Source organism: Helianthus annuus, chromosome 7 (assembly GCF_002127325.2).
Source record: "Helianthus annuus cultivar XRQ/B chromosome 7, HanXRQr2.0-SUNRISE, whole genome shotgun sequence".
Taxonomy (NCBI): Eukaryota; Viridiplantae; Streptophyta; class Magnoliopsida; order Asterales; family Asteraceae; genus Helianthus; species Helianthus annuus.
Window position 1 is genome coordinate 133,678,465 of NC_035439.2, and position 24,080 is coordinate 133,702,544.

Here is a 24,080-nt window from a genome sequence, read left to right on the forward strand (position 1 = left end):
TGTGACTCTACAACTTTGTCAACAAGCCACACAAGTCTGTGGAGCGAGCTGTTTGGCCCCTTAAGGTATCTCTTAAACTTAGCATGTTGGCTTTCAACTCTGTTGGTTGTATGTTGACCAAAGTTAGGGCTTGTGTTAGTCCAGGCTGAAACAAACTTTTCTTTATAGGGTAGTAGCCAGACAGTATACAAATAGTCCAAAACCCCTGAAAAAAAAAACAGAATATAACGATTTGTAATGTTTGTATTGTAACAAAATTTTTTTGATAAATTAACTATTTTTAAATAATTAATTAAACAAATACAACTATGTAATTATTGGATTAAATTGGTTAAAAATCGAATTTTGGGAAAAATATCATTTTTATATTTTCGAACATCATTCTGATGTTAAAATAATTATATAAAAATTTTCAGGTTTTATAAAATTAGTTTACTATTTTTATTGAATTTAATAAGATTAAAACTAACTTAATTCATAATAATTAGATAAAACCGGAAAGAATTATAGTTTATATTTTTAGTAAAACAGGTTTGATGTATATGAGTTTATAAAAATGTTAGTTTTTATAAAAGCGATAAAAAACGTACAAAATAAAATAAAAGGTGTGTGCCCGGTTGGATTTTAAGAAGTGTATAAAATAACTAATGTTAGGGTATATAATAGCTCCTGGACAGGAGGATAAACTGGTAAAGAAGGGGTGCTTTTACACGAGTGGTCCGGGTTCGATCCTTGCTAAGGGGCGGGTTATACAAGAAACCCCCCTTTTTTGTTATTCTAATTAACGTAGTTAACTAAGTTAACTTCTTTTTTAAAGTATAAAACAACTAATGTTAGGGTATATATCAGCTCCTGGACAGGAGGATAAACTGGTAAAGAAGGGGTGCTTTTACACGAGTGGTCCGGGTTCGATCCTTGCTAAGGGGCGGGTTATACAAGAAACCCCCCCTTTTTTGTTATTCTAACTAACATAGTTAACTAAGTTATTTTTTTTAAAGGATTTCTTATTCAACATTTAACTTGGTTAATATTTTAGAGTTAAAATAAGTTTCAAACAAGGCAATTTCAACCCTTATACTATAGATTTCAATAATTACATTTTATGCCCAAATACTTTGTAGTTTTAAATAATGTCAAAATAACCCCTAGACTATAACTTTCAATAAATGACAGTTTAGTCCCTAGACTTGGTTTTAACCATTTTTGTTATTCTAGTTAACATAGTTAACTAAGTTAATTTTTTTTAGTGATTTCTTATTCAACATTTAACTTGGTTAAGATTTTAGAGTTAAAATAAGTTTCAAACAAGGCTATTTCAACCCTTTTACTTTAGATTTCAATAATTACATTTTATGCCCAATACTTTAGATTTCAAACAAGTCCCTCAACTTATAGTTTCATAAAATGTCAAAATAGGCCCCTATAGTTTGTAATATAATACGTACCTGATCTATGGTCGTCAGTCAGTCGCGTAAATAGCCGCTCAAAGTTATAATTGTATAGCGTCTCAGTGGGAGAATTACACAATCGAGACCAAGAAAGCTTGAATATTTTCCATTCTTCAGCCGTTGCAAATTTTGCCTTGGTGTGTTTTAGAATATTTTGTGAGATGTGCCACCGACATAGCAATTTGGATGCTTTTGGGAATAGTTTATCGCAAGCATTCATCAAAGCTTTATCGCAATCTGTTACTATCACGCGCAGTTCCATACCCTCTTCCAACAATCCTTTGAGGTTCTATAGGACCCACAAGAAGTTATCCTGTTTTTCTTTAGAGATAAAAGCATGAGCGACACAAAACGACTTGTGTGTCGATGTCACACCCACAATTTGAACAAACGGAAGTCTATACTCATTAGTTTTGTAAGTGGTATCAATCATCAACACATGTGGGAAAGCACGCCACATATCGTACGAGTACCGATGAACAAAAAAAACCTCCTCGACCGCATTTGTTTCGGGATTCACCCGGGTGTGGTAAACATACCTTCCTTCATGCAACATTTGCTCCAATATCTACATTGGAGTCCGATCACCGTACATTTTGACTTTAATCTTTTTTATCACGTTTTGTATGTCTCGTAGAATGCACACGCTCTGTGGGTTTTGTTTTCTTATGGTTAAATGTATGTTCGTAGGCTCCATGTTTTGAATATAAAGTCTCTCTACCAATAATTCTTCGTCTGGGGTCAACCTTCTTGCAAACGCGTGACCCTCGAGAAATACCGCAGGCTCATGGTTATGATCCTTTTGCTTCACCACTAAGCTCCAATTGCCACTACTTGCGTCTAGTTTCCCTATCATTTTAAAAGGACACCCAATCTTCTTGCTACCAGAACGCCAAACTGTTGCTTTACTTTTGCATGTGCCTCCACGGTCGCATTGCAACCATATCTTCACTGTCCTTGCTGACGAATCTTCACCCTTTGTTACCGTTCGTTGGGTCACAATGACGTAACCTTTCGCAATTTCTGTTTTGTAAGCCCAATTCTTTAACTCGTGAAGTGTCGCAAATACCTGAAACAACGGTAATTTAAAACTATGTTTAAAACTATATTTGTTTAAAATCTAATAAACCTTATACATAACGAATAACACGTAAACAAAATCAACTTTTTCTAAATTCTAATAGGCACCCTTCTAATAAACCTATACATAACGAATAACACGTATACAAAATCAAAATTGTCTAAAATTTAATAAACATTATACATAACGAATAACACGTAAGTGACGGTAATGTTATACCTTTCCTTGTTTTTTCGGGTCATTAGCACCATCGTCCTTTTCACCACCATCGTCCCCGCCACCACCATCGTCCCAGCCACCACCATCGTCCCAGCCACCACCATCTTCCTCGTCTTGATCACTTTCCTCGAAGTGTGTAACACCTTTCTCGATTTCGTTTTCGTCTTCCTCGATGTCAAAAGCACCTTCCTCGGACTTTTTCTTGCGTTGTTTTTCCTGATGGGAATGGTAAGTACCGTATGCATGTTTTTCCTGTTGCGGATAGCTTTGAGCCACGTAAGATGGTCCCGCCTCCTCTACGACCTGAAACAACTTAATGGTTATACTAAAATAACCAAAACGACAATATGAATTTTTTACCTGGTTCAATTCAGGCACCACGGACCGCACACTCCCTTCCTGATGCGAATGGTAAGTTCCGGCGTGTTGCGGACGCACGGAAACCACCTCCTCCTCACCTCGATCAACGCCGGGTAACCAAACGCTATCGAAGACATATGACTCATTCGAAATTTCACCAAAAAAATATCCAAAGTCCCAATTTGACATCGTGATTCGAATCTAATTTAACCAGACCGTTTATTTGAAAATTTTTATCATTTTCATCACTTTTTTGGGATTTTTGAACATTTGTATTACATAAATCCCGTAAGCTGGGGTAAAAGGAAAAAATTCGAAACAATACGCAGCGTATAGGGCCATGAGCGCGTATATGCGGATCACCTTTTCAGCCTTTTCAGTCTGAACTCAGCTGTCTTGTCAGCAATATACCTTAAATTCAGAGATTATAGTACCAATGAGCAGTGTATAATGCAATGAGAGGCGTATAGGGTTTAATGCTCCAACTACCACCTTCTTATACAGCGCTCATAGGGCAATGAGGGTCGTATAACTTTACTTTTTCTGACATAATTAATGCACTCAAACCCTATACAACCCTCATTGCCTTATACGGGGCTGCTGGGGGGGGTGTGTCATTACTTTTGGGGGATGTACCAATACCCTCACCCTTTAATATATACTATGCGTTAAAAACGCTTAAAAAGGCGATTTGGAGCCATTTCCGGGTTTTTAAAGAAAAGCTGATATTTTTATTATTCCAGAAGGCTCAAAATACTTTTTTATCATATTAGATCAGTAGAAAAAGGTGTGGGGTCGAAAGGATTTGTAAAACTTATTTTATAGCCCAAAAGGGCAAAACCGGCAATTACCGAATCAAGCTTAGAACTCTAAGTTATGCTCAGCCTAAAAATAAATAAAAATCCTTAAAAATCCCGAAATATTATATTACATCAGTGGGTAATAGGTTTGATATTAAAAATTGGGTTTAGATAGGCTATATGCTAATTATGCGGTTTATTTACTTAAAAGCTTCTTAATTACGCTAATGAGCATAACTCTTAATCTAGACCTCAAACTGATGTCAAATTCTAGGGACAAGTTTATAAATCAGTAGTGAAGGTTTCTATTCTTTCACTTTATCAAAAATCATGTTTTAAGGTCAAAAGGGCATAATAGTCAACATTTAAGCATTTAACGGAATCATGCATATGAGTTGGATAACCAATGAACCAAGTTGTATAATCTCAGAGGGTTATACTTATAGGTAACTTGGCCCTATTAGAGCCCTAAGGAATTCCTAAATCATGCTCAAACGGGTCAGAACTGAAAGTCAAAGCATAAGTCAAACTATGCAACTTTCGGTCCCGAACCAAGCTTAAACTAAAAATTGTCGAGTTGAACATGTTTAGACATGTTCTTACATTAATTACCAAGTTATATTAATGTCAAAACAGGTTGCATAGCTTCTACATTGCTAATTATGCATTTATTTGAAAATTAGCTTTCTGTTGACTTTTTATAATCAAGTTTGACTCGACAATTGACCTAATTAGAGTGGGAATCAGAGGGTGACCTTTTAGAGGTTTAATGCCCACATAATTACCAACTCATAGGCACTTTCATAATGAAATTTGACTGGAGCAATTAAGATTAATGACGAAGTCAAACCTTAATTACGACGGTTTGACTAAACGCTAATAAACTAAGCAAAACTGATTTAAAGGAGGTTAAGCATACTTACAATAGTCCTAAGCACAACTAGGGGTGCTAAACGGGTCGTGTTCGCATGTTGGCGGGTTCAATCCGACCCGAACCCGAAAAATTTACACAAACCCGAACCCGAAAATCATATCATACATATGAACCCGAACACGACCCGAAATTTAGTGGGTTGACCCGAACACGACCCGTTCAACCCGAATTTTATAATTTTTTCTGAAATTAATATATTAAAATTAAATTTACTTAAAAACACAAATGTATATAATAATATCATATTTAAATTATAAAATCTATGTTAATTTCTCTTTTTAAATTATAATCATGGCATAAAATACACACCCCATTTAATTTATGACACAAAATATATTGTAAAAAAACTATAATATAGTATAAATGTGTTATAAGGGTCAACCCGCCAACCCGACCAAGTTGACCCGAACCCGACCCGTTAACCTAACCGGGTTCGCGGGTTCAACCTGAAACTGACCCGAACCCGTTTAGACTAAACCTAAACCCGTGAATTTCGTGTTAGGTTCGTGTCGGGTTTTCAGATCGTGTTAGAAATTCACACCCCTAAGCACAACTAATGATCACTAGGAAAGATGCTTGAGCTCCAGGAATCTCCAAGAAGTGAGTTGTGATGGTTACAAGTGAATGAGCAAATGAAAACCCAAAGTTCATGGCTTTATATAGGTTTCTTGGATCATTAAGATCATGCCAAACGAGTCTAGGGTTGTTTCCAGATCATTACAAGTGTCCCTAGGCCTTAATATACCAGCAAACAAGCCCATAGAATCAAAAACAACCATTTTAAGTCGGTTACAAGGCTTTAACAGGCAGCTGTCAACATTTTCTGCATCTGGGGACCCCTCGCGTCACGAGAAGGCCTCCTAAGGAGGCTTCGCGTAGCGCGACACCCTTATGAACGAAAATCAACTTTCCAAGTTTGCTGTTTTGGTCCCTGGTCCTTTATTACGTGGTTTTAAGTTCCTAAATTGCATTTCCAGCCCTCTAACTTGATTTTTAAGGGTCTTGGGACTCTTACTAACTTAGTTAAGTCCTTGACTAACTTTGTAACTACTCATAAGGCCTCAAAATTCAACGTTGACGCTTTTAACCCCTTGTACACGAATTTGATCATAACTTTCTCATACGATAACGAAACTTTATGAAATTTTAACCACATATTCTAGTGAGTATATTTTATCGTTACAAAGCTTCGGGTCCGCCAAAAGGTCACTCAGAGGTATACTTTGCACATGTTGACACTTTTAGCCCCTGTAGTTTGTAATTTCTCACTTTCTTTCATATTTAGCTTCGTATGATCCATGATTTATTCGTTTGAAGGTGTAAACATCTTGTAGGGCTATTTTAAAATATATTTATCCATTGTTGACATTCTGGATCCTTATATTCACGCAGTTTCCTTGTTTGTCAACTGTAGCCCTTCTAATTCAGTCCTTTACACGTTTAAAGTCCATGACACGTGTCGATATAATATTGGACATGAATTTTCGAGGTGTTACATTTTGGTACTAAAACATTTTGGTTTTTATAAGTAGGAGTGTGAAAATGACATGTGGCATGCCTTTTGTTTTCTAAAAAATACAGCAAAAAAATCTTGTACAAAAAATCTAGCACAAAAAATTCTAGTACAAAAAAAAGAGAAAAGTGCCCGAATAGTTCATGTGGTTTGCCCAGATTTCGCCTTTATTATCTAACTTTCTAAAATTACAGCTATAGTCCCAAACTTTTGCAATTTCGTTACCCCATATGGGTCCCACTTTTTACCCACCCCACCACCCCTCCCTTTTCTTTCTATCTCTCTCTCTACATCTCTTTCTCTCGTTCAACAAAATTCCACCACCACCATAAAACCTCCACCACCAGATCTGTACCCAATCCACCTTTCAATTCTTCACCCTAGAACCACCACCCCAACCTCCTAACAAAATAAAAATCAAAGGTCTATAACTGTAATTTTACAAAGTTAGGGACTAAAGGTGAAATCTGGATTTTGCCTAAGTAGGATAAGAATGATTGTGATGATGACATGTGGTACTCCTTATAAGTAGGAAATGAGGACATTTTGGTACTAAAACATTTTGGTCCTTATAAGTAGGAGTGTGAAAATGATATGTGGCATGATTTTTAAGAGTTCGGCGCCCACCGATTTGGATTTTGAGAATCTGCCCCCCAGCTAAGTTTTAACTCAAGCTCCACCACTGAGTTTACCAATATGAGATTAGCTTTAAAACCTTTAAAAATTGAATATTATGATTTTAAGTGCCACCTAATTCGATTATCTAAACCACACCCGTAAACATTTTTATTACCTTTTTTTCTTTAATTTTTGATACAACCTTTATGCGTATTCATCATCATCATACTCAGTAAATTCCATCAATAACAAAACTAAGGTAGGGTATGAGGTGGATAAGATGTAGACGGTCTTACTTCTATCCTGTAAAAATAAGAATAGAAAGACTGCTTCTAGTAAGACCTCAATTTTTTACGTGTATTTAAAGCATTAATATTAGGGTCCTAATATTAATACATGCTAAAATCTTATTTACACATGGTGTATACGGGCCGTATACAGTTATACGGCCCATATATAATAAAATAAAACTAACAAAGTCTGTGCCTTCAGACTTTGTCAGTTTTTTTTCATTCCATACGGCCGTATAACTGTATACGGCCCGTATACACCATGTGTAAATAATTTGCCTGGTCGTATACAATGGATACGAATAATTTATACGGGCCGTATACAGTTATACGGCCCGTATGAAAAGAAATTAGATTTTACCCAAAGTATTTAATGGATTTAAGGTGTCAATCACACGAGACATTTTACAGTCGTTAGGTGGTCAAAGCTTTTTAAAAGTAGAAAAAAATAAAACTTTAACAAGTAACAAAGACTGAAAAACAAAAAAAAAACGTGTCGTATGACTGTAATAAAAAGGAAGGGTGAGGCATTTGATGAGAGTTGTAAGGAGAAGCGTTTTAATCACTTGTTTTCAACGGGGATGTAATGCAATGATTACACAGGGTGATATGAACCCAAACCAACTGCTTTGTCTTGAGTTGTCGGGAAAACTTTTCCTCAGGGGAGGGTGAGTAGTATGAGTCTGAGTCCATTATGGTTCGTGAATGTTTCAAGGTCTTAAGTGATGGACAATTGGTTAAAAGATGTAGAAGATTTTGTTGGTTTGTTTCCAAGTAGGGTTTAGAATGTTTGAAGTATTCTTGGTTCAATACCAACTCTTCTGAAAGACAAGAATACAACGTTCATGTATCACAAGGAATGACCGATCTAAGGCAGAGAACCTGATTTAGATACACAAATTCATCACCAGTTTCTACAGCACAAGCACATACACAGTTTGTTGGAAGAACCTTACACGTCTTCTGCTAGTTACTCTTTTCTTCGATTTCAACAAATCTTTCAAGGTCTTAAGTGATGGACAATTGGTTAAAAGATGTAGAAGAGTTTGTGTAGAGATCTTTACGTACAAATTTGCATCATCCTTACGGTTACAAATGAAGTATTAAAAGATGTTAGTTTCTTGACATTATGGTTTCTCGACAAATGAAGTATTATCTGTCATTGCTGCCTCTTCGGTTGGTAAAAGACATAGGATGGTTTCTAATACAGGCTCTTTTAGAGAAGCGTTGGGATTCAAGGGTTTATGAGTAAAAGATGTTAGTTTCTTGACAATATGGTTTCTTGACAAATGAAGTATTATCTATCCTTGCTGCCTCTTCGGTTGCTTTATTTTCTTTAATCTATTAGAACGATCCTTGTTTTGTCACGTACATGCGTTTAATTCCCAACATCATCTGTTCATCATTGTTCTTGAAGATGAAGATGAAGATGAAGAAACAAGGGTTTATTCTCATTAATCTATTAGAACGATCCTTGACTTGAATTTGTGGATTTCGGTTGGATCAGAAAAACTTAACAAGAGAATCAACTAAAAAAATACAATTGATTACTTGGTCGAATAACCGGTCCGTTAAAGTTGAGCTTCCTGGTGCAACTTTCATAGTGGTACCAATGTCCTACTACTACAATCCTTCCAACGCCTGATTCCGATACAACCCTCGATGTTGAAACCGGTTTTACCTCATGAAAAGGAAAGAGTTAACGTTCTGATTCAGATTCAGGAAGCAGATGTTTATTAATGTTTGAGAAACTAACAAGGTAAACCTGAATTTTCAAATTTTTTTACCCTGCGTATACGGGTCGTATACCATTTATACATCCGTATACGACTGGTAAAAAATATTTTTACCGATCGTATACTATGTATACGATGATTATATACGGGTCGTATATTCTTATACGGCCCGTATACTATGGGTAAAAAATGGTAAAAATTGGTTTATTCTCTTTAATCTATTAGAACGATCATTGTCTTGAGAACCTGAATCTGATTTAAACAATGGAATTTGTGGATCAACAGAAATGACTGAAAATAACTCGCCATTCTCTTGCATCTGTATATGTTGATTGTGGATTTAAGTTGTAAGAACCCGACACGTCTTCTGTGATGATTCGAAACATTCCGAATCACTCGCAGAAGAACCCGACACGTCTTCTGTGATGAGTGAAAGAGCTATAATCTCCGTCTACGTTTGGTTTCAGCTACTGGAGTGAAATATTTGTTGGAATTTGTGGATCAACTGAAATAACTGAATACAACCGGTCAAATCACACACTATATAAAGTGTAAAGTTTTCGTGTGTTGTAGCTTGTAATAGATTAACTAGACCCCTCAAGTTGTCATTCATAACAACTAAGCGTCTGGAGAAGAGTATGTTGATATAGGAGAGTTGATGCAATTTTACAAGCATTTTACAAGTTCATCACCGGTTTCTACAGCACAAGTTCATCACCGGTTTCTACAGCACAAGTTCATCACCGGTTTCTACAGCACAAGTTCATCACCGGTTTCTACAGCACAAGTTCATCACCGGTTTCTACAGCACAAGTTCATCACCGGTTTCTACAGCACAAGTTCATCACCGGTTTCTACAGCACAAGCACATGGAAAAACAAGGACCATTCACCTCTTTCAACATACCAAAACACCAAAATCCGTACCGGTGATTGTTTATCCATACTATTCTTCATAGCCATATTCCCACTCACAAGTTGTTGATACTGAGCTTCCTGATACATATCGTTCGTAAGAAACTTTTCGTGCATTGAACCTTCAGTTGTGTACTCTTCAATCTTCTTGAGTATTTTTCTAACTTTATGCTTGCATCCACCACAGTGAATATTAACTTTGAGTGAAAGAGTTTGGAAACTGGACGGTAAAAACGAAGTAACTGTTGGAATTTGTGGATTTCGGTTGGTTCAGAAACTTAATAAGAGAAGCAACTAAAAAAATACAATTGATTTCTCTTCATGTTATGGAGAATGTTCTAGAAATTGAAGGAAAAGGAAAAGATTTGTTGAAATCAAATTCAACAGAGATAACTTAATACAATCAGTCAAATCACACACTATATAAAGATTACAGAGGTTTTTACCATATGTATACGGGCCGTATACGGTTATACGGCCGTATACTCTCGGTAATTTTTTTTTACCGATCGTATACAATGTATACGAACGATGTATACGGGTCGTATATTGTTATACGGCCCGTATACTATGGGTAAAAAATGGTAAAAATTGGTTTATTCTCTTTAATCTATTAGAACGATCCTTGTTTTGAGAACCTGATTCTGAAAGACAAGAATACAACGTTCATGTATCACAAGGAATGACCGATCTAAGGCAGAGAACCTGATTTAGATACACAAATTCATCACCGGTTTCTACAGCACATACGCAATGAAGTATTAAAAGATGTTAGTTTCTTGACAGTATGGTTTCTCGACAAATGAAGTATTATCTGACATCATCTGTTCATCATTGTGTGAGATTAGCCAAACGAGGATGAAAGATACTCAAACCATTTGATCCCGTTGTTGCAAACTCCTTTAATGTGAGATTCTTCAAGTTTGCACATTTTGAGAAAATACCAATGTGTTTGTCAGCTTCGTCAACACACAAAGTGACATAATGACGTGGAAAAACAAGGACCACATGTCGATTGTTGAAAGTTTGAACTGATTGTTATCAGGTGAGTTCCAAGCATTTTATCGTGTGTTGTAATTTTAATGAAGCAATGAAGATTGAATATGCACTAGGGTGAGGGTTTTGCATTGATTCCTGCGCTCCAATCATCTGCTTCCTGAATTGAATCTGAATCTGAATCTGAAAGTTAACTAGACCCCTCAAGTTGTCATTCGTAACAACTAAGCGTCTGGAGAAGAGTATGTTGATATAGGAGAGTTGAACCCGACACGTCTTCTGTGATGATTCGAAACATTCCGAATAACTAGCAGAACCCGATCCACTTACATTCGAATAACGCTGAGAATCCACAACGCTTATGGCCAGATTCTTTCCTTCAATCTTGGCAAAATCAATGTCTGCTTGTTTTATTATCACGAAAGTACTGAACAACCGAGATAGACACAATAACAACGGTCTATTTGCTTCGTCCACTAGAACTATTTGTGTATGCATTCTTTTGGTAGTTAACAACGCTAATTAGAAAAAAATATGTAAAATTAATCATATCGATTGCTATAACAGGATGGATGTGACACACACAGATAGATAAGCTGTCACAGTTGTCAAGACTGTTTGTCGGGTTTCCAATGGTCACACAGGGTGATAAACAACGCTGATACGAACATATGTGTTTCGAAATAGGCTTTGTTCTTGGTTTAATGAAGTTACACGTAACATCTACTTATATTCAGATTTAAACAATGCCGGCCTCAACTGAGATAACGAACATCCATCAAGCTCAAAAAGAAAACTTGTGTTTCCCATAGTCACAAAAGATTGCGGTTTGTATTTCGCATAGCCACCGTTTCCGTAGTAAAAAACGGTTGCGGTTTGTATTTTGCATAGCCACCATTTCCGTGGTAAAAAACGGTTGGGTTTGCACATTCAATCTTCAATACTTCATTAAAATACCACTAGTAGAAGAACTCGACACGTCTTCATGTTACGGAGAATGTTCTAGAAATTGAAGGAAAAGGAAAAGATTTGTTGAAATCGAATTTGACAACTATGACAGCTTATTAAAGGTAGCAATCACCTCCAATCATTTCCTGGTCAAATCACACACTATAAAGTTTAAAGTTATCGTGTATTGTAGTTTGGAAAGATGACCGAACAGAGACCTGAATAACAAACTGTGGAGAACTTGTTTGTGTCGGGTTCTTCTGCTAGTTACTTGATCAACGGACTGATCGGTAACGTTACTCTACTTGTGCTCCGATTTAAGCGGCGTGTTCCGATCAACGTTGTTTAAAGGTGATGAAGAGTTTAGAAACCCTAGAATGATGGTGCTTTTACGGGAAAAAACGTGATAATTGAAACCCTAGAATGATGGTGCTTTTACGGGAAAAAACGTGATAATTGAAAAACATCAATCTATACGGCCCGTATACAGTTATACGGCCCGTATACATTTGGTAAACATCAAAAACCTCAGAAATAAATCCATTGAGCCGTATACTTTTTATAAATCGTATACACTTGTATACGGCTCGTATAACTATATACGAGCCGTATATAATAAAACAAAAAAACATTCTCTGCGTATTTTTCTTTTTAAAAATATTCTATACAGGCCGTATATTTTGTATACGGCTCGTATACACTAAGGATGTGAAAATAAAATCTAGGGGGTGTGGGAATAAGGGGTCCTAATATTATCATTAAGTTTATCTGATACATTAATTAAAGATATCTATTTTCTCCCAATTCTAATTATTTAAAGGGCCTCATCACAGACGTATGCCATTTGTAACTCTCTCTCCACAACATTCATTTCGATCATCATCTTCCAACAAACTCCGGCGATGGCGATGTCAATGGCGATGAAGCGTTCTGCCGCCGCTGCTACTCGTGCTCTTTCCTCTGCTACTTCCTCCTCCATCCTAACCAGAGATCTTCACGTAAGCTCACTTTAATTTCATCCACTCTATCCTTTAACCCTACTCAATTTCAATTTCTTCATGTTTTCACTCTATTCATCAGTAATTTAGCTAAAAAACTATATATATCTGTTGATCGATTATGTTAAATATTTTTGTTTTGTGCTGATCTGCGGCGAGAATTTAGATATATTACTGTTTATGATTTAGATGATAAACTTAAAATCTTCAACTGTGCGTTTTTGCTTTTGGTGATTTCGCTTTTTTGACTGTATGCATGTATATACTTTTTGTCACATAAACCTGTGACCTAATTTTTAATTGTAAATTGTTAGTGGTTTATGATATCTTATGAAATCTTAACAGTCGCCGCGTTTTTGGCCTGGATGTATGTTTGGCATGGAGCTTTTAGTAGCTTTAGGAGCTTCTAGCTTTTAAGCTTTTAAGAAAAAACTCCTACTCAATAAAAAGGTTTGTTTGGTTGAAGGAGCTTGAAGCTTTTAGGTTAGGAGCTTGAAGCTTTTGGTTGAACTCCTACTAGTACCGTTTAGAAGGAGTACAAGCTTTTAGGGAAAAAATGACTATTTTAACCTCTAAAGTTAATGAACTTTTTAATGCACAAACTTTTTAAATTTTTAGTTATCTCCATTTTGGTCATTTTATACATTTTATTAAAAGCTTCTGCTACTATGCCAAACACCAAATATATCTAAAAAGCTACAGCTTCCAGCCACCACCTACCAGCTTCCGGCCACCAGCCACCAGCTACTTTTGCCAAACATACCCCAAATATATCTAAAAAAGCTACAGCTTCCAGCCACCAACTACTTTTGCAAAACATACCCTTAGAGACGTTCAATAATAATCTAACGCACAAGTTTCACACCACTGGCTTTTTATCCAAGCGTGATAGCCAGTTGTGCAAATTAACGGTTTCTCTCGTGCTAGGTTGAGTTACTACTGAGATGCCGTCAGTCTTGGTTTAAAAAAGCGCGCTTGAAGCGCGCTTGAGGCGATGAAGCGATGAAGCGATCGGAAAAACGCTTTTTTGGCTCTGAAGCGCTGCATTACATGAAGCGAGCTGAAGCGAGCTTTAAGCGGTGAAGCGTTGAAGCTGTGAAGCGACGCTCCAGCCAATCAGATCACTATTTGGGCCATTTTTTAAGCGACAAATTCCGGCGACGGAGTTTCTTTCAGCCGGAAACCAGGAAGAAGGGGGAAGAAGAAGAAGAGAGATGCTGACGGCTGCGTATATGTCTTTTAGGTTTTTAGGGTTTTTATAAGTTAAGGTTTTTAAACATTTAACCCCTCTATCTTTCATTAGTTTACATTCAGTCCCTAAAACTTCTAACTTTTTACTTAAAAAGTGTAAAGATAGTTTGTCTATTTAAACATTTAACCCCCTCTATCTTCAGTAGTTACATTTGGTCCTTAAACTTTTTAATTTATGCATAAAAGTACAAAATTAACATTATAAAATACATATATATAATATGGATAGCTATTTTTTATACATATATATAAAATTAACATTATATATAATTATATATAATATTGAGTGCTTCGTATACGTGAAGCTCTCGCTTCCCGCTTGAAGCTTCGCTTAAAGCTTTTGGAACCAAAACGCTTCGGAGCGCTTCGCGCTTTTTTAAACCAAGCCGTCAGTAGTAGGGTGGGTAAAACTAACCTGTCTTGTGACGGTGTCATGGTAGCTTCGCACCACTGGCTTTTCAGCCAAGAGCGATGGCCAGTTGTGTAACTTGATGGTTCCTCTCGTGCTAGGTTAAATTACTACTGCGACAATGTTAGTAGTAGGGTGGGTAAAACTAACATGTCTCTTAACGGTTTCTCTATAATGAAGACGTTAATCTTGAATTCAGGAGGATAAAGATCAAAAGGGTTATAGATAATTTTTGGTGAATTATTTCTTGAGTCTTTTATAGTTAAATTAGGGATAATTGTTGTTTATTAGATATGTTTATCTAGTTGATTTATTTATTTATTTATTTATATGTTTTAATAGAGTTTAAGTTTGTTCAGGATTATAATGAGTATAAATAGATGGTTAGGGCTATTGTAATGTATGTGCTTTGAATAATAAACAATGTTTTAAAAACCGGTTTTTTAATCAAACCGGATTAGGCTAAAAAATGGTTCAACCGGTTGAACCAGGTTGTACCGAGCGGTTCAACCGGGTTTACTAGCTAATTCTATAATTTCATAAATTGCAACAACAACTCAAAAGTTAATCCAAAAATGCATGATTACATATTAAAGATATTAAAAGATGAACCAAAAGTAAATCCATAATAAAAAATAATCCAAAAGATAATCGAAAATCATTCAATTTTTCAACAAGCTCTTTTAAATGAAAGTGTACGATATGTTTAATTCATTTGAGTGTTGAATACATCAACTATTTTCGTTTCATACAATATTAAATAAGAACTTTTAGTTACGAATAATCATAATATATAAAAATTACTTAAGATAAGTAACATATATAATAAAAATAAGTAACAACCCAAACTAAAATAACCCTGGGCCGGTACCGGTATTACGTTTCAAACCGGTATACCGGATTTTACCGCCGGTACAAACCTTATGCCGTTTTACTTATATACCAGGGTGTTTCGTACCGGATTTACATCTGGAAACGGTAATACCAGTATAACCGGCCGGTATTTACCGGTTTTTAAAACATTGATAATAAATAAATAAATAAAAGAGTCGAATGAGTTCGTTCACTTTCATTTTTGTGTGTTTGATCAAGGGCCTGAACAGCTTAACAAGTACTGTAAATTTATAAATATTAGTTTCAGAATAATATATGTAAGATTAATTTTGTGGCTAAAGAATTCTACTATAGTATTCTGTAACATGAATGTTCCGATTAACCATCTGATTAACAGACTTTGAAATTCACGAGTCACTTACAAATTGTTTTTTTGTGTTTGCGGATTGCAACAGTCTTCTTCAGGGAAAAAGAAGATTGTAGGTGTTTTCTACAAGGCACACGAGTACGCTAAGATGAATCCTAATTTTATGGGCTGTGTAGAGAACGCATTGGGCATTCGCGACTGGTTAGAATCACAAGGCCACGAGTACATAGTCACTGATGACAAAGAGGGACCCGATTGTGGTGAGTACATAGCCAAATTTCCGATATTTACAACTATTAACAAGTATACGTATATCGATTCACTTTTTATCATCATTTCTCGTTGCAGAACTAGAGAAACATATTCCCGATGCACACGTTATCATAACCACTCCGTTCCACCCTGGCTATATCACCGCCGAAAGGATTAAAAAAGCAAAGAATCTGCAACTTTTGTTGACAGCTGGAATCGGGTCTGATCATGTTGATCTCAAGGCCGCTGCTAATGCTGGGTTAACCGTTGCCGAGGTTACCGGAAGCAACGTTGTTTCCGTTGCGGAAGATGAACTTATGAGAATCCTCATTCTCGTTCGCAACTTCTTACCTGGATACCATCAGGTTATTAATGGGGATTGGAATGTTGCGGGTATTGCTTACCGAGCTTATGATCTTGAAGGGAAAACCGTTGGCACCGTTGGTTGTGGACGGATTGGTAGACTTTTACTTCAAAGGTTGAAGCCGTTCGGGTGCAATCTTTTGTACCATGATCGTATTAAGATGGACCCGGAGTTGGAGAATCAAATCGGTGCAAGCTATGAGGAAGATCTTGATAAAATGCTCCCGAAATGTGACGTAGTTGTCATCAACACACCTTTAACAGAGAAAACCAAGTGAGTATTTATTTATTTATTTATATCAGAGTAAAGTGCCATATTCGTCCCTGATGTTTGACCAGTTTTGCGACTTTCATCCAAAGGTTTGTTTTTCCGCATCTGGATCCAATAAGTTTGAAATCTTGCCATTTTCATTCGTCTCGTCAACTCCATCCATTTTTCTCCGTTAATTCAGGGGTATTTCCATCCTTTTTGTTAATTTAAAGGGCAATTCGGTCTTTTTCGCTTTATGTATAAACCTTTAGCATAATGTACAAGTATTCAAAACCCTTTAAATTAACAAAAAAAGACGGAAATATCACTGATTTAACGGATAAAAATGGATGGAGTTAACGGGCCGGATGAAAATAGCAAGATTTCAAACCTTTTGGATCCAGATGCGGAAAAACAACCATTTGGACAAAAGTCGCAAAACTGGCCAAACCTCAGGGACGAAAATGGCATTTTACTCTTTATATAATATGACATCTTTTACTTTCGTTTTGTTCGGTAACATTAGTTATATAACGTGCGTCATCTGACAGAGGAATGTTTGACAAAGAAAAAATTGCTAAAATGAAAAAAGGGGTTCTCATTGTTAACAATGCTCGCGGAGCTATAATGGATACACAAGCCGTTGCTGATGGCTGTTCTAGTGGTCACATCGGAGGCAAGTTTTTAAATAAATTCATCGTTTACGCTCGTTAGTTCAGTTAAAGTCAACTGTTAGTTATTGAACGTTGGTTTCAGGCTATAGTGGAGATGTTTGGTACCCACAACCCGCTCCGAAAGATCACCCATGGCGGTATATGCCAAATCAGGCTATGACCCCTCACATTTCTGGAACAACCATTGACGCACAGGTTTGTTCATATAAGTTATATAAATGATTCTTATGGTCAACTTGATTGAAAAGGAATATGTTGTAAATGGATACTGTGCAGTTGCGATATGCGGCTGGAGTGAAAGATATGCTGGAGAATTATTTTAAGGGAGAAGACTTTCCGGCCCAGCATTACATTGTGAAGGAGGGTGAACTGGCAAGCCAGTACCGTTGATCTGTCCGGTTCGAGTAGTATGTAGTTGTGGTTTTGAATAAGTTATGTTGAGTTGGAGCTTTTAGAAAAGCTTTGGTTTTTATCACTTTGTATCAGTGAGGTGTGGTTATGCCGTTATGGTAAACTGAATGGCAAGAATTTCTATGGTTTTTGTGATGTTTGACTGACTACAAATGTCAATCAATGGTTCTTATGACCTGTTATGAAATTTGGACTGAGGATGAGAGTGAGAATTGTGGCAAAATCGACTTTGAGACCTTCAGGGGTGTAAGCTCCAGGTCCACTGATCAACAGGGCAATTTTTAAATAAAGAGTTGTCACAGATATAAAATAATCAACTTTGACTATTTAAATATGACTTTAGTCTTGGGGGTTTGTTTGTTTCAGCTCTTCTTAATGAGTTCTTAATGGTTCAGACCTCTTACTGGTTCATCACTTAATGATCTCTTTCATCAGAAAGGCATATGTCGTGAGGAAGCTTGCCCCATGCCCATATATAAGGCCACCCATACTCGCGAAATCATGTGTCACCAAAAGATGATCCATCATCTCCATCCCATCTATGTGGATTGGACAGATGGATGAGGCAGTCGCCACGCCCCTGTTCAAGAGGGCGTCTAACTTTAAAATATTGTTCATAGTATTGCCATCTATATTCACGCCATCTATATTCACACCCACCACCCGAAGAACATATAGAGTGGCTCCTAGCTTTGGTCTTCTTATGAACTTTTATAAACTTTTTTTCTTATGAGGTTTTAATAATTCTAACTATTATGATTTTCATAAATATTTTAAAATGTTAACTGGTTTGGGTCGATTTGGGGTGGAACTTATTTAGCGAAACTGATAAGTCAAAGTTTAAACGTATCTATTCTATTCTATACATATATGATTTTAATTGTAAACTAGATTGTTGCCATAGCCGCGCGTTGCGGCGGCAACGTCATAGTCGTTTATACGTTGTGGCATGTTATGTGATGTGATGCGTTAAGACGTATCAGATTTAACTCAATATAACGTATATAAGCATTGTAGTTACAAAAGAAACAAAATCGAATCTGTATTTGTTTATTTAGTGAGGGTTCCACCTAACCACCACACCTTTGCATCAAAACATAGCGGCGTCAAAACGTACAGTAACTCGAATTTCTCCGTCGAATGAAAACATATTATATTTGTCCGACTCGTTTCTAAACACAGTTTACGTCAAAATGTAGACTAACCGAAAAAGTAGATAAAAATAAGCATGAAAACATATTATATTTGACTGTTCCCGGGAAAAAAATTTGTCCAAACGTTGGGAGGTCGTTTTCATAGGTGGCATTACCTTAAAAATAGTTATTATCAAATAACTTATTAAAAAATAACTAATCGTATGGTTTTCAATTATAATATAGAAATTTCAAACACATACCATAGGATTTTTTAATTTTTGTTGATGGACTTCAAGTATTGAACCAATTACTAAACATATTTGATCAATAAATGAATAAAAATATACGAAGTGGGAAAGATGAAAGAAATCACAGAGTAGTCATTTGACTTGGTCATTTAGTAAAGTTGAATAAAGTTGAATATATGAACTGGAAAGATGAATAAAGTTGAAGCCCTCACCCCTCTCTCCTCTCATTACATCAACAGTCTCAACACCTACCTCCGCCTCCTTGACACCACCGCCATCATGCCACCATCTTTAATCTCTCTTTCAGATTCTAGAAAGTTTTTCTACCCATTCTCTACCAAAGACTCCACATTCACTTTGTAGAGAACTCTATTAAATATCAGATCTGAACTACTATCACCTTAACCGTAAGATTCTCTCTCTAGAAGACCCAAGGTAAGGTTCCTGATCTCTTTTTTTTTTCCACCAACATTTTTTGTTGTTTTCAGCGTTTGACATTCCTGTTGTCTTAGGGCTTATGCTATTAACGGTGATGGAGTAGTACTGGTAGCACAGTGGTTTCGAGTGTGTTTTGGCAGTTGCAATGGAGGCGGCGGGACCATCAAGATATCGTATTCCTCTGATCTGTGTTGGTCAGCGGCCGGCAAGAACTCTTTATTCTTTTTCAAGAAAAAAGAGGGTTTATAACTAAAATAAAAATTCATTCTTTTTCAAGAAAAAAAAAAGGGTTTATAAGAAGATCTAAAAGGGGAAAAAGAAACATGTCTTTCATTTACAAAAAAAAAGGAAAAAAAATCAGAACTTTAATAACCTTTTGCAAAGATACCCATCATTTAAACACTTCCTACAAACCAAAATTAAAGATTCAAAATTCAAGATTCAAGAATATTATTTAAAAAGTTTAAAACAAATCCCATGAAGGGTTGGAATGGATGCAGTAGTTAAGCTGCAGAAGTTGTTCAGCAAGTGCATAAGCAGGGCCTCTAGCAGTTGCTGCTGGTGGTGGTGCTCGTTCTCCACCATGATCTATCTGGAATCTGAAAGTAGAGCAAAACTCTTGAAAAGGGAGATGGAGTAACTGGAAGCGTGTGGAAGTTTCTTGGAAAGAAGAAATGAGTGATTAAAAAAAGGAAGAAGCAAAAGGAAGGACATTACAGTAATTTCATAATAAAGGGCAATATTGTAATTTGGTTGGTGCACCGACCTTTCATTTTAAGATATAGTAAACTAGTTTTTTACCCGCGCCGCGCGTTGCGGCGGCGATATCAAGTCACACGCGTGACGATGATGACATGTGAATTTACCTTTGAAAGAAATAAACCAAAAAAATAACTTGAAGTGACACCTACGATCTCATCCTAGCTTTGCAAGCTGATTCAATACACAATAATACAAACTAAAGTTAATTTGAAAAGCCCAAAAAAATAACAAACAAAGGAATAAAAACAACTAATCGACTACTAATTTCAAATTATGTTGGCATGATTTAGCAACTAATAACCAAGTCAGTAATAGATTGGTATACTCAGTTTACATCTATCAATCCTACGAATCTGAAACATAATTAAATAACTTAGATTTGGTGGAGTTTTGTGGTTCCTTTAGAGCATTTCACCTAGAGGAAAACAAACCCAAAACAGATTACAAACCTACTGGTTGCCATGTGATATTAGGCGACCATCTCCTAGCATGGTAGCATGAGTATATTGCCCAATCACTTTGTCAAAGCAAAGTAAATCACACGAAGAGGCATTCAATGTAATATAAAAAATGTGGATATCATATTTCTCACTAAAATGTAACATAAAAATTTTAATCAAAGTGTCAAAGATCACAGGGCACAAATATTTCAAGAATCAAATGCATTCGCTAAAGGATCCAGCATTAGAACAAAAAAAATGTCTAAAATTGGGATTACATTTTTATTTATCTTTTGAATAGACAACCAAAGCACTTTATTATAAACCAAAAAGACATACTACCCCTCTATCGGCAAGAAGCTAAAAGGAGGGACACAGTATAACAAAAACTACCAGTGAAACATGATACAAATCAAAAAGGAATACCAGTAAATGAACACCCCTTTTGTAAAGTGATTCCGTTGAAGCCTTGACCACTTCGTCACCCACCAAAACGTTATTTCTTTTATGTCCTCCACTACCTTGAACACCGATGTTTTTGTTGATGAATCCATAACCTTCATACGGATTTTGAGAGTCCGGCCCCCACCGCGTTTTCGTTCATGCTCCGCTACTGATCGTCATCAAGTGTAATTAATACTGTTGTGGTTGCTCGAGAGCCGAGGACAAATCATGAAGCCTACAAAATGCAAGATGATACCTTATAAACTTCCATTATATAAAAACACCAAAGAGATCCAAAAACACCAAGAACAACATAAATATAAACCTCCAGTAGCATGAATATATTGGCTGCAGACTGAGGTCCAGCTGGTTAGTCCTTCTATCACTGGCAACAACAGGAGGAGGAGGTTGGTGGTAATCTCCTCTATACCACATTTTGCAAATTTTTAGAAAGTCCACATTTTGCAAATTTTTGAACTGACGAATTTAAATTAAACAGTTAGCCAAAAGCTAGCACAAAAACACAAAACGTTATCCTGAACCGTGGCTGACCTTGATCCTTAACCTGACCCGAGCTCGAAACAACCACACGAATCAACGCACCGTCAGTCCCTTTCAACCTCTCATCTTCAAAATAATACCACTATTATCATCATCGGACAACAAAACCGACAGGAAGCGAAAAGATATAAAAAAGGAAACGGGGTTTACCGTGAAGCTGTCAGGAGAAACAAAACCGCCGCCACCATCATCTTCTCTGGCGGGTCGCCAAAAAATCATTCCGAACCGCCGCCGGCCACCGACGTGTACGGCGGTGCTGCTGCCGCCCTTCTTTCTCTCTCGTCCATATGCCTCTCTCTCTTCTCAGCCTTGTCGCCGCTCGAACAACGTCGGCTCTCCTCTCTCTCTGATCTCTCTCACTTCTGGGTCCAAACGTCACTCACCACCACCCGATGGTGGTGGTCAGCTCTGCAACTGACAGGGGGTGGTGTTCGGCTGGTGGGTGTCGTCGGGAATCCAAGCGCCGGAGTTAAGTGGAGCGGCTGTGTTGGCAGGAGATCAGCTAGGGTTTATTTGAGATGTAGTGAAAGGGGTAACATTGTACTTTGCTTGAAAGGGGTAAGATTGTACTTTCACCTATGCACCGACATTGTTCTTTAATTGTTCTTTCATATAATTATATCTATCTATCTTAAAATCTAAAGTCGTTAACATTTACTATAATAGTTCCTCTTTTTACGGTCCGTATGCTTTCTTCTTTTGTTTGCCTAGGTCCTCCTACTACCTTGCTTATAGGCCATTTAATAAGGGGTGCCTTGTTCCCACACCCCTTATATCTTATTTTCACATCCCTAGCGTAATATGGCCCGTATAGAATGTTTTTGAATAGGAAAATGCGCAGAGAATGTTTTTTTTTTTTTTTTTACTATATACGGCCCGTATATAGTTATACGAGCCGTATACAAGTGTATACGATTTATAAAAACTATACGGCTGAATGGATTTATTTATGAGGTTTTTGATGTTTACCAAATGTATACGGGCCGTATATATGGATGTTTTTCAATTATCACGTTTTTTCCCGTAAAAACACCATCATTCTAGGGTTTCTAAACTCTTCATCACCTTTAAACAACGTTGATCGGAACACGCCGCTTAAATCGGAGCACAAGTAGAGTAACGTTACCGATCAGTCCGTTGATCAAGTAACTAGCAGAAGAACACGACACAAACAAGTTCTCCACAGTTTGTTATTCAGATCTCTATTCGGTCATCTTTCCAAACTACAACACACGATAACTTTAAACTTTATAGTGTGTCATTTGACCAGGAAATGATTGGAGGTGATTGCTACTTTTAATAAGCTGTCATAGTTGTCAAATTCGATTTCAACAAATCTTTTCCTTTTCCTTCAATTTCTAGAACATTCTCCGTAACATGAAGACGTGTCGGGTTCTTCTACTAGTGGTATTTTAATGAAGTATTGAAGATTGAATGTGCAAACCCAACCGTTTTTTACTACGGAAACGGTGGCTATGGGAATTACAAACCGCAACCGTTTTTTACTATGGAAACGGTGGCTATGCGAAATACAAACCGCAATCTTTTGTGACTATGGGAAACACAAGTTTTCTTTTTGAGCTTGATAGATGTCCGTTATCTCAGTTGAGGCGGGCATTGTTTAAATCTGAATATAAGTAGATGTTACGTGTAACTTCATTAAACCAAGAACAAAGCCTATTTCGAAACACATGTGTTCGTATCAGCGTTGTTTATCACCCTGTGTGAGCATTGGAAACCCGACAAACAGGCTTGACAACTGTGACAGCTTATCTATCTGTGTGTGTCACATCCATCCTGTTATAGCAATCGATATGATTAATTTTACAGATTTTTTTCTAATTAGCGTTGTTAACTACCAAAAGAATGCATACACAAATAGTTCTAGTGGACGAAGCAAAGAGACCGTTATGTATATGAATCACGTTTTTTTTTCTAATTAGCGTTGTTAACTACCTAGAAATTGATATGGTGAGTTGGTAATCAAAATCAAGATGTCAGACAACGTGCCTTTCGAGATCCAAGAGGAAATAATCAAAAGGCTTCCAGTAAAATCACTGATTCGATTCCGATCAGTCTCCAAATCATGGAAAGCTGTTGTTATTGTGCCTATCTCGGTTGTTCAATACTTTCGTGATAATAAAACAAGAAATAATCAAACGGCTTCCAGTAAAATCACTGATTCGATTCCGATCAGTCTCCAAATCATGGAAAGCTGTTGTTGTTATTGTGCCTATCTCGGTTGTTCAGTACTTTCGTGATAATAAAACAAGCAGACATTGATTTTGCCAAGATTGAAGGAAAGAATCTGGCCATAAGCGTTGTGGATTCTCAGCGTTATTCGAATGTAAGTGGATCGGGTTCTGCTAGTTATTCGGAATGTTT

The 24,080-nt window shown here is 36.7% G+C and overlaps 2 protein-coding genes and 2 long non-coding RNA genes across 5 annotated transcripts; 2 read left to right on the forward strand and 2 right to left on the reverse strand.

The window, feature by feature from the left end:
* Window positions 1-1,747: 1,747 nt before the first annotated feature.
* Window positions 1,748-3,682, reverse strand: LOC110934554. The gene is made up of 3 exons (XM_035975300.1): window positions 3,109-3,682; window positions 2,749-3,051; window positions 1,748-2,517 (listed from the first exon to the last, which is right to left on the reverse strand). Exons 1-3 carry the CDS (start codon window positions 3,295-3,297, stop codon window positions 2,017-2,019), a joined length of 993 nt encoding a protein of 330 aa, XP_035831193.1. The 5' UTR covers window positions 3,298-3,682; the 3' UTR covers window positions 1,748-2,016.
* A 9,006-nt stretch (window positions 3,683-12,688) lies between these two features.
* Window positions 12,689-17,846, forward strand: LOC110936169 (formate dehydrogenase, mitochondrial). Its single transcript, XM_022178511.2, has 6 exons — window positions 12,689-12,855; window positions 15,805-15,976; window positions 16,065-16,605; window positions 17,133-17,257; window positions 17,338-17,450; window positions 17,532-17,846. The coding sequence occupies exons 1-6, from the start codon at window positions 12,760-12,762 to the stop codon at window positions 17,643-17,645; spliced, it is 1,161 nt and encodes a 386-aa protein (XP_022034203.1). The 5' UTR covers window positions 12,689-12,759; the 3' UTR covers window positions 17,646-17,846.
* A 1,247-nt stretch (window positions 17,847-19,093) lies between these two features.
* Window positions 19,094-20,392, forward strand: LOC118480449. Its single transcript, XR_004862759.1, has 2 exons — window positions 19,094-19,485; window positions 19,563-20,392. It is a non-coding gene; the product is annotated as an uncharacterized LOC118480449 (long non-coding RNA).
* Window positions 20,393-20,625: 233 nt separating this feature from the next.
* LOC110934555 lies at window positions 20,626-22,143 on the reverse strand. 2 transcript variants are annotated; one of them, XR_004862760.1, is made up of 5 exons: window positions 21,846-22,143; window positions 21,687-21,761; window positions 21,460-21,611; window positions 21,117-21,369; window positions 20,626-20,665 (listed from the first exon to the last, which is right to left on the reverse strand). It is a non-coding gene; the product is annotated as an uncharacterized LOC110934555 (long non-coding RNA). The 2 variants fall into 2 exon arrangements; XR_002588433.2 differs by having other exon boundaries at window positions 21,460-21,761.
* Between the last annotated feature and the right edge of the window lie 1,937 nt (window positions 22,144-24,080).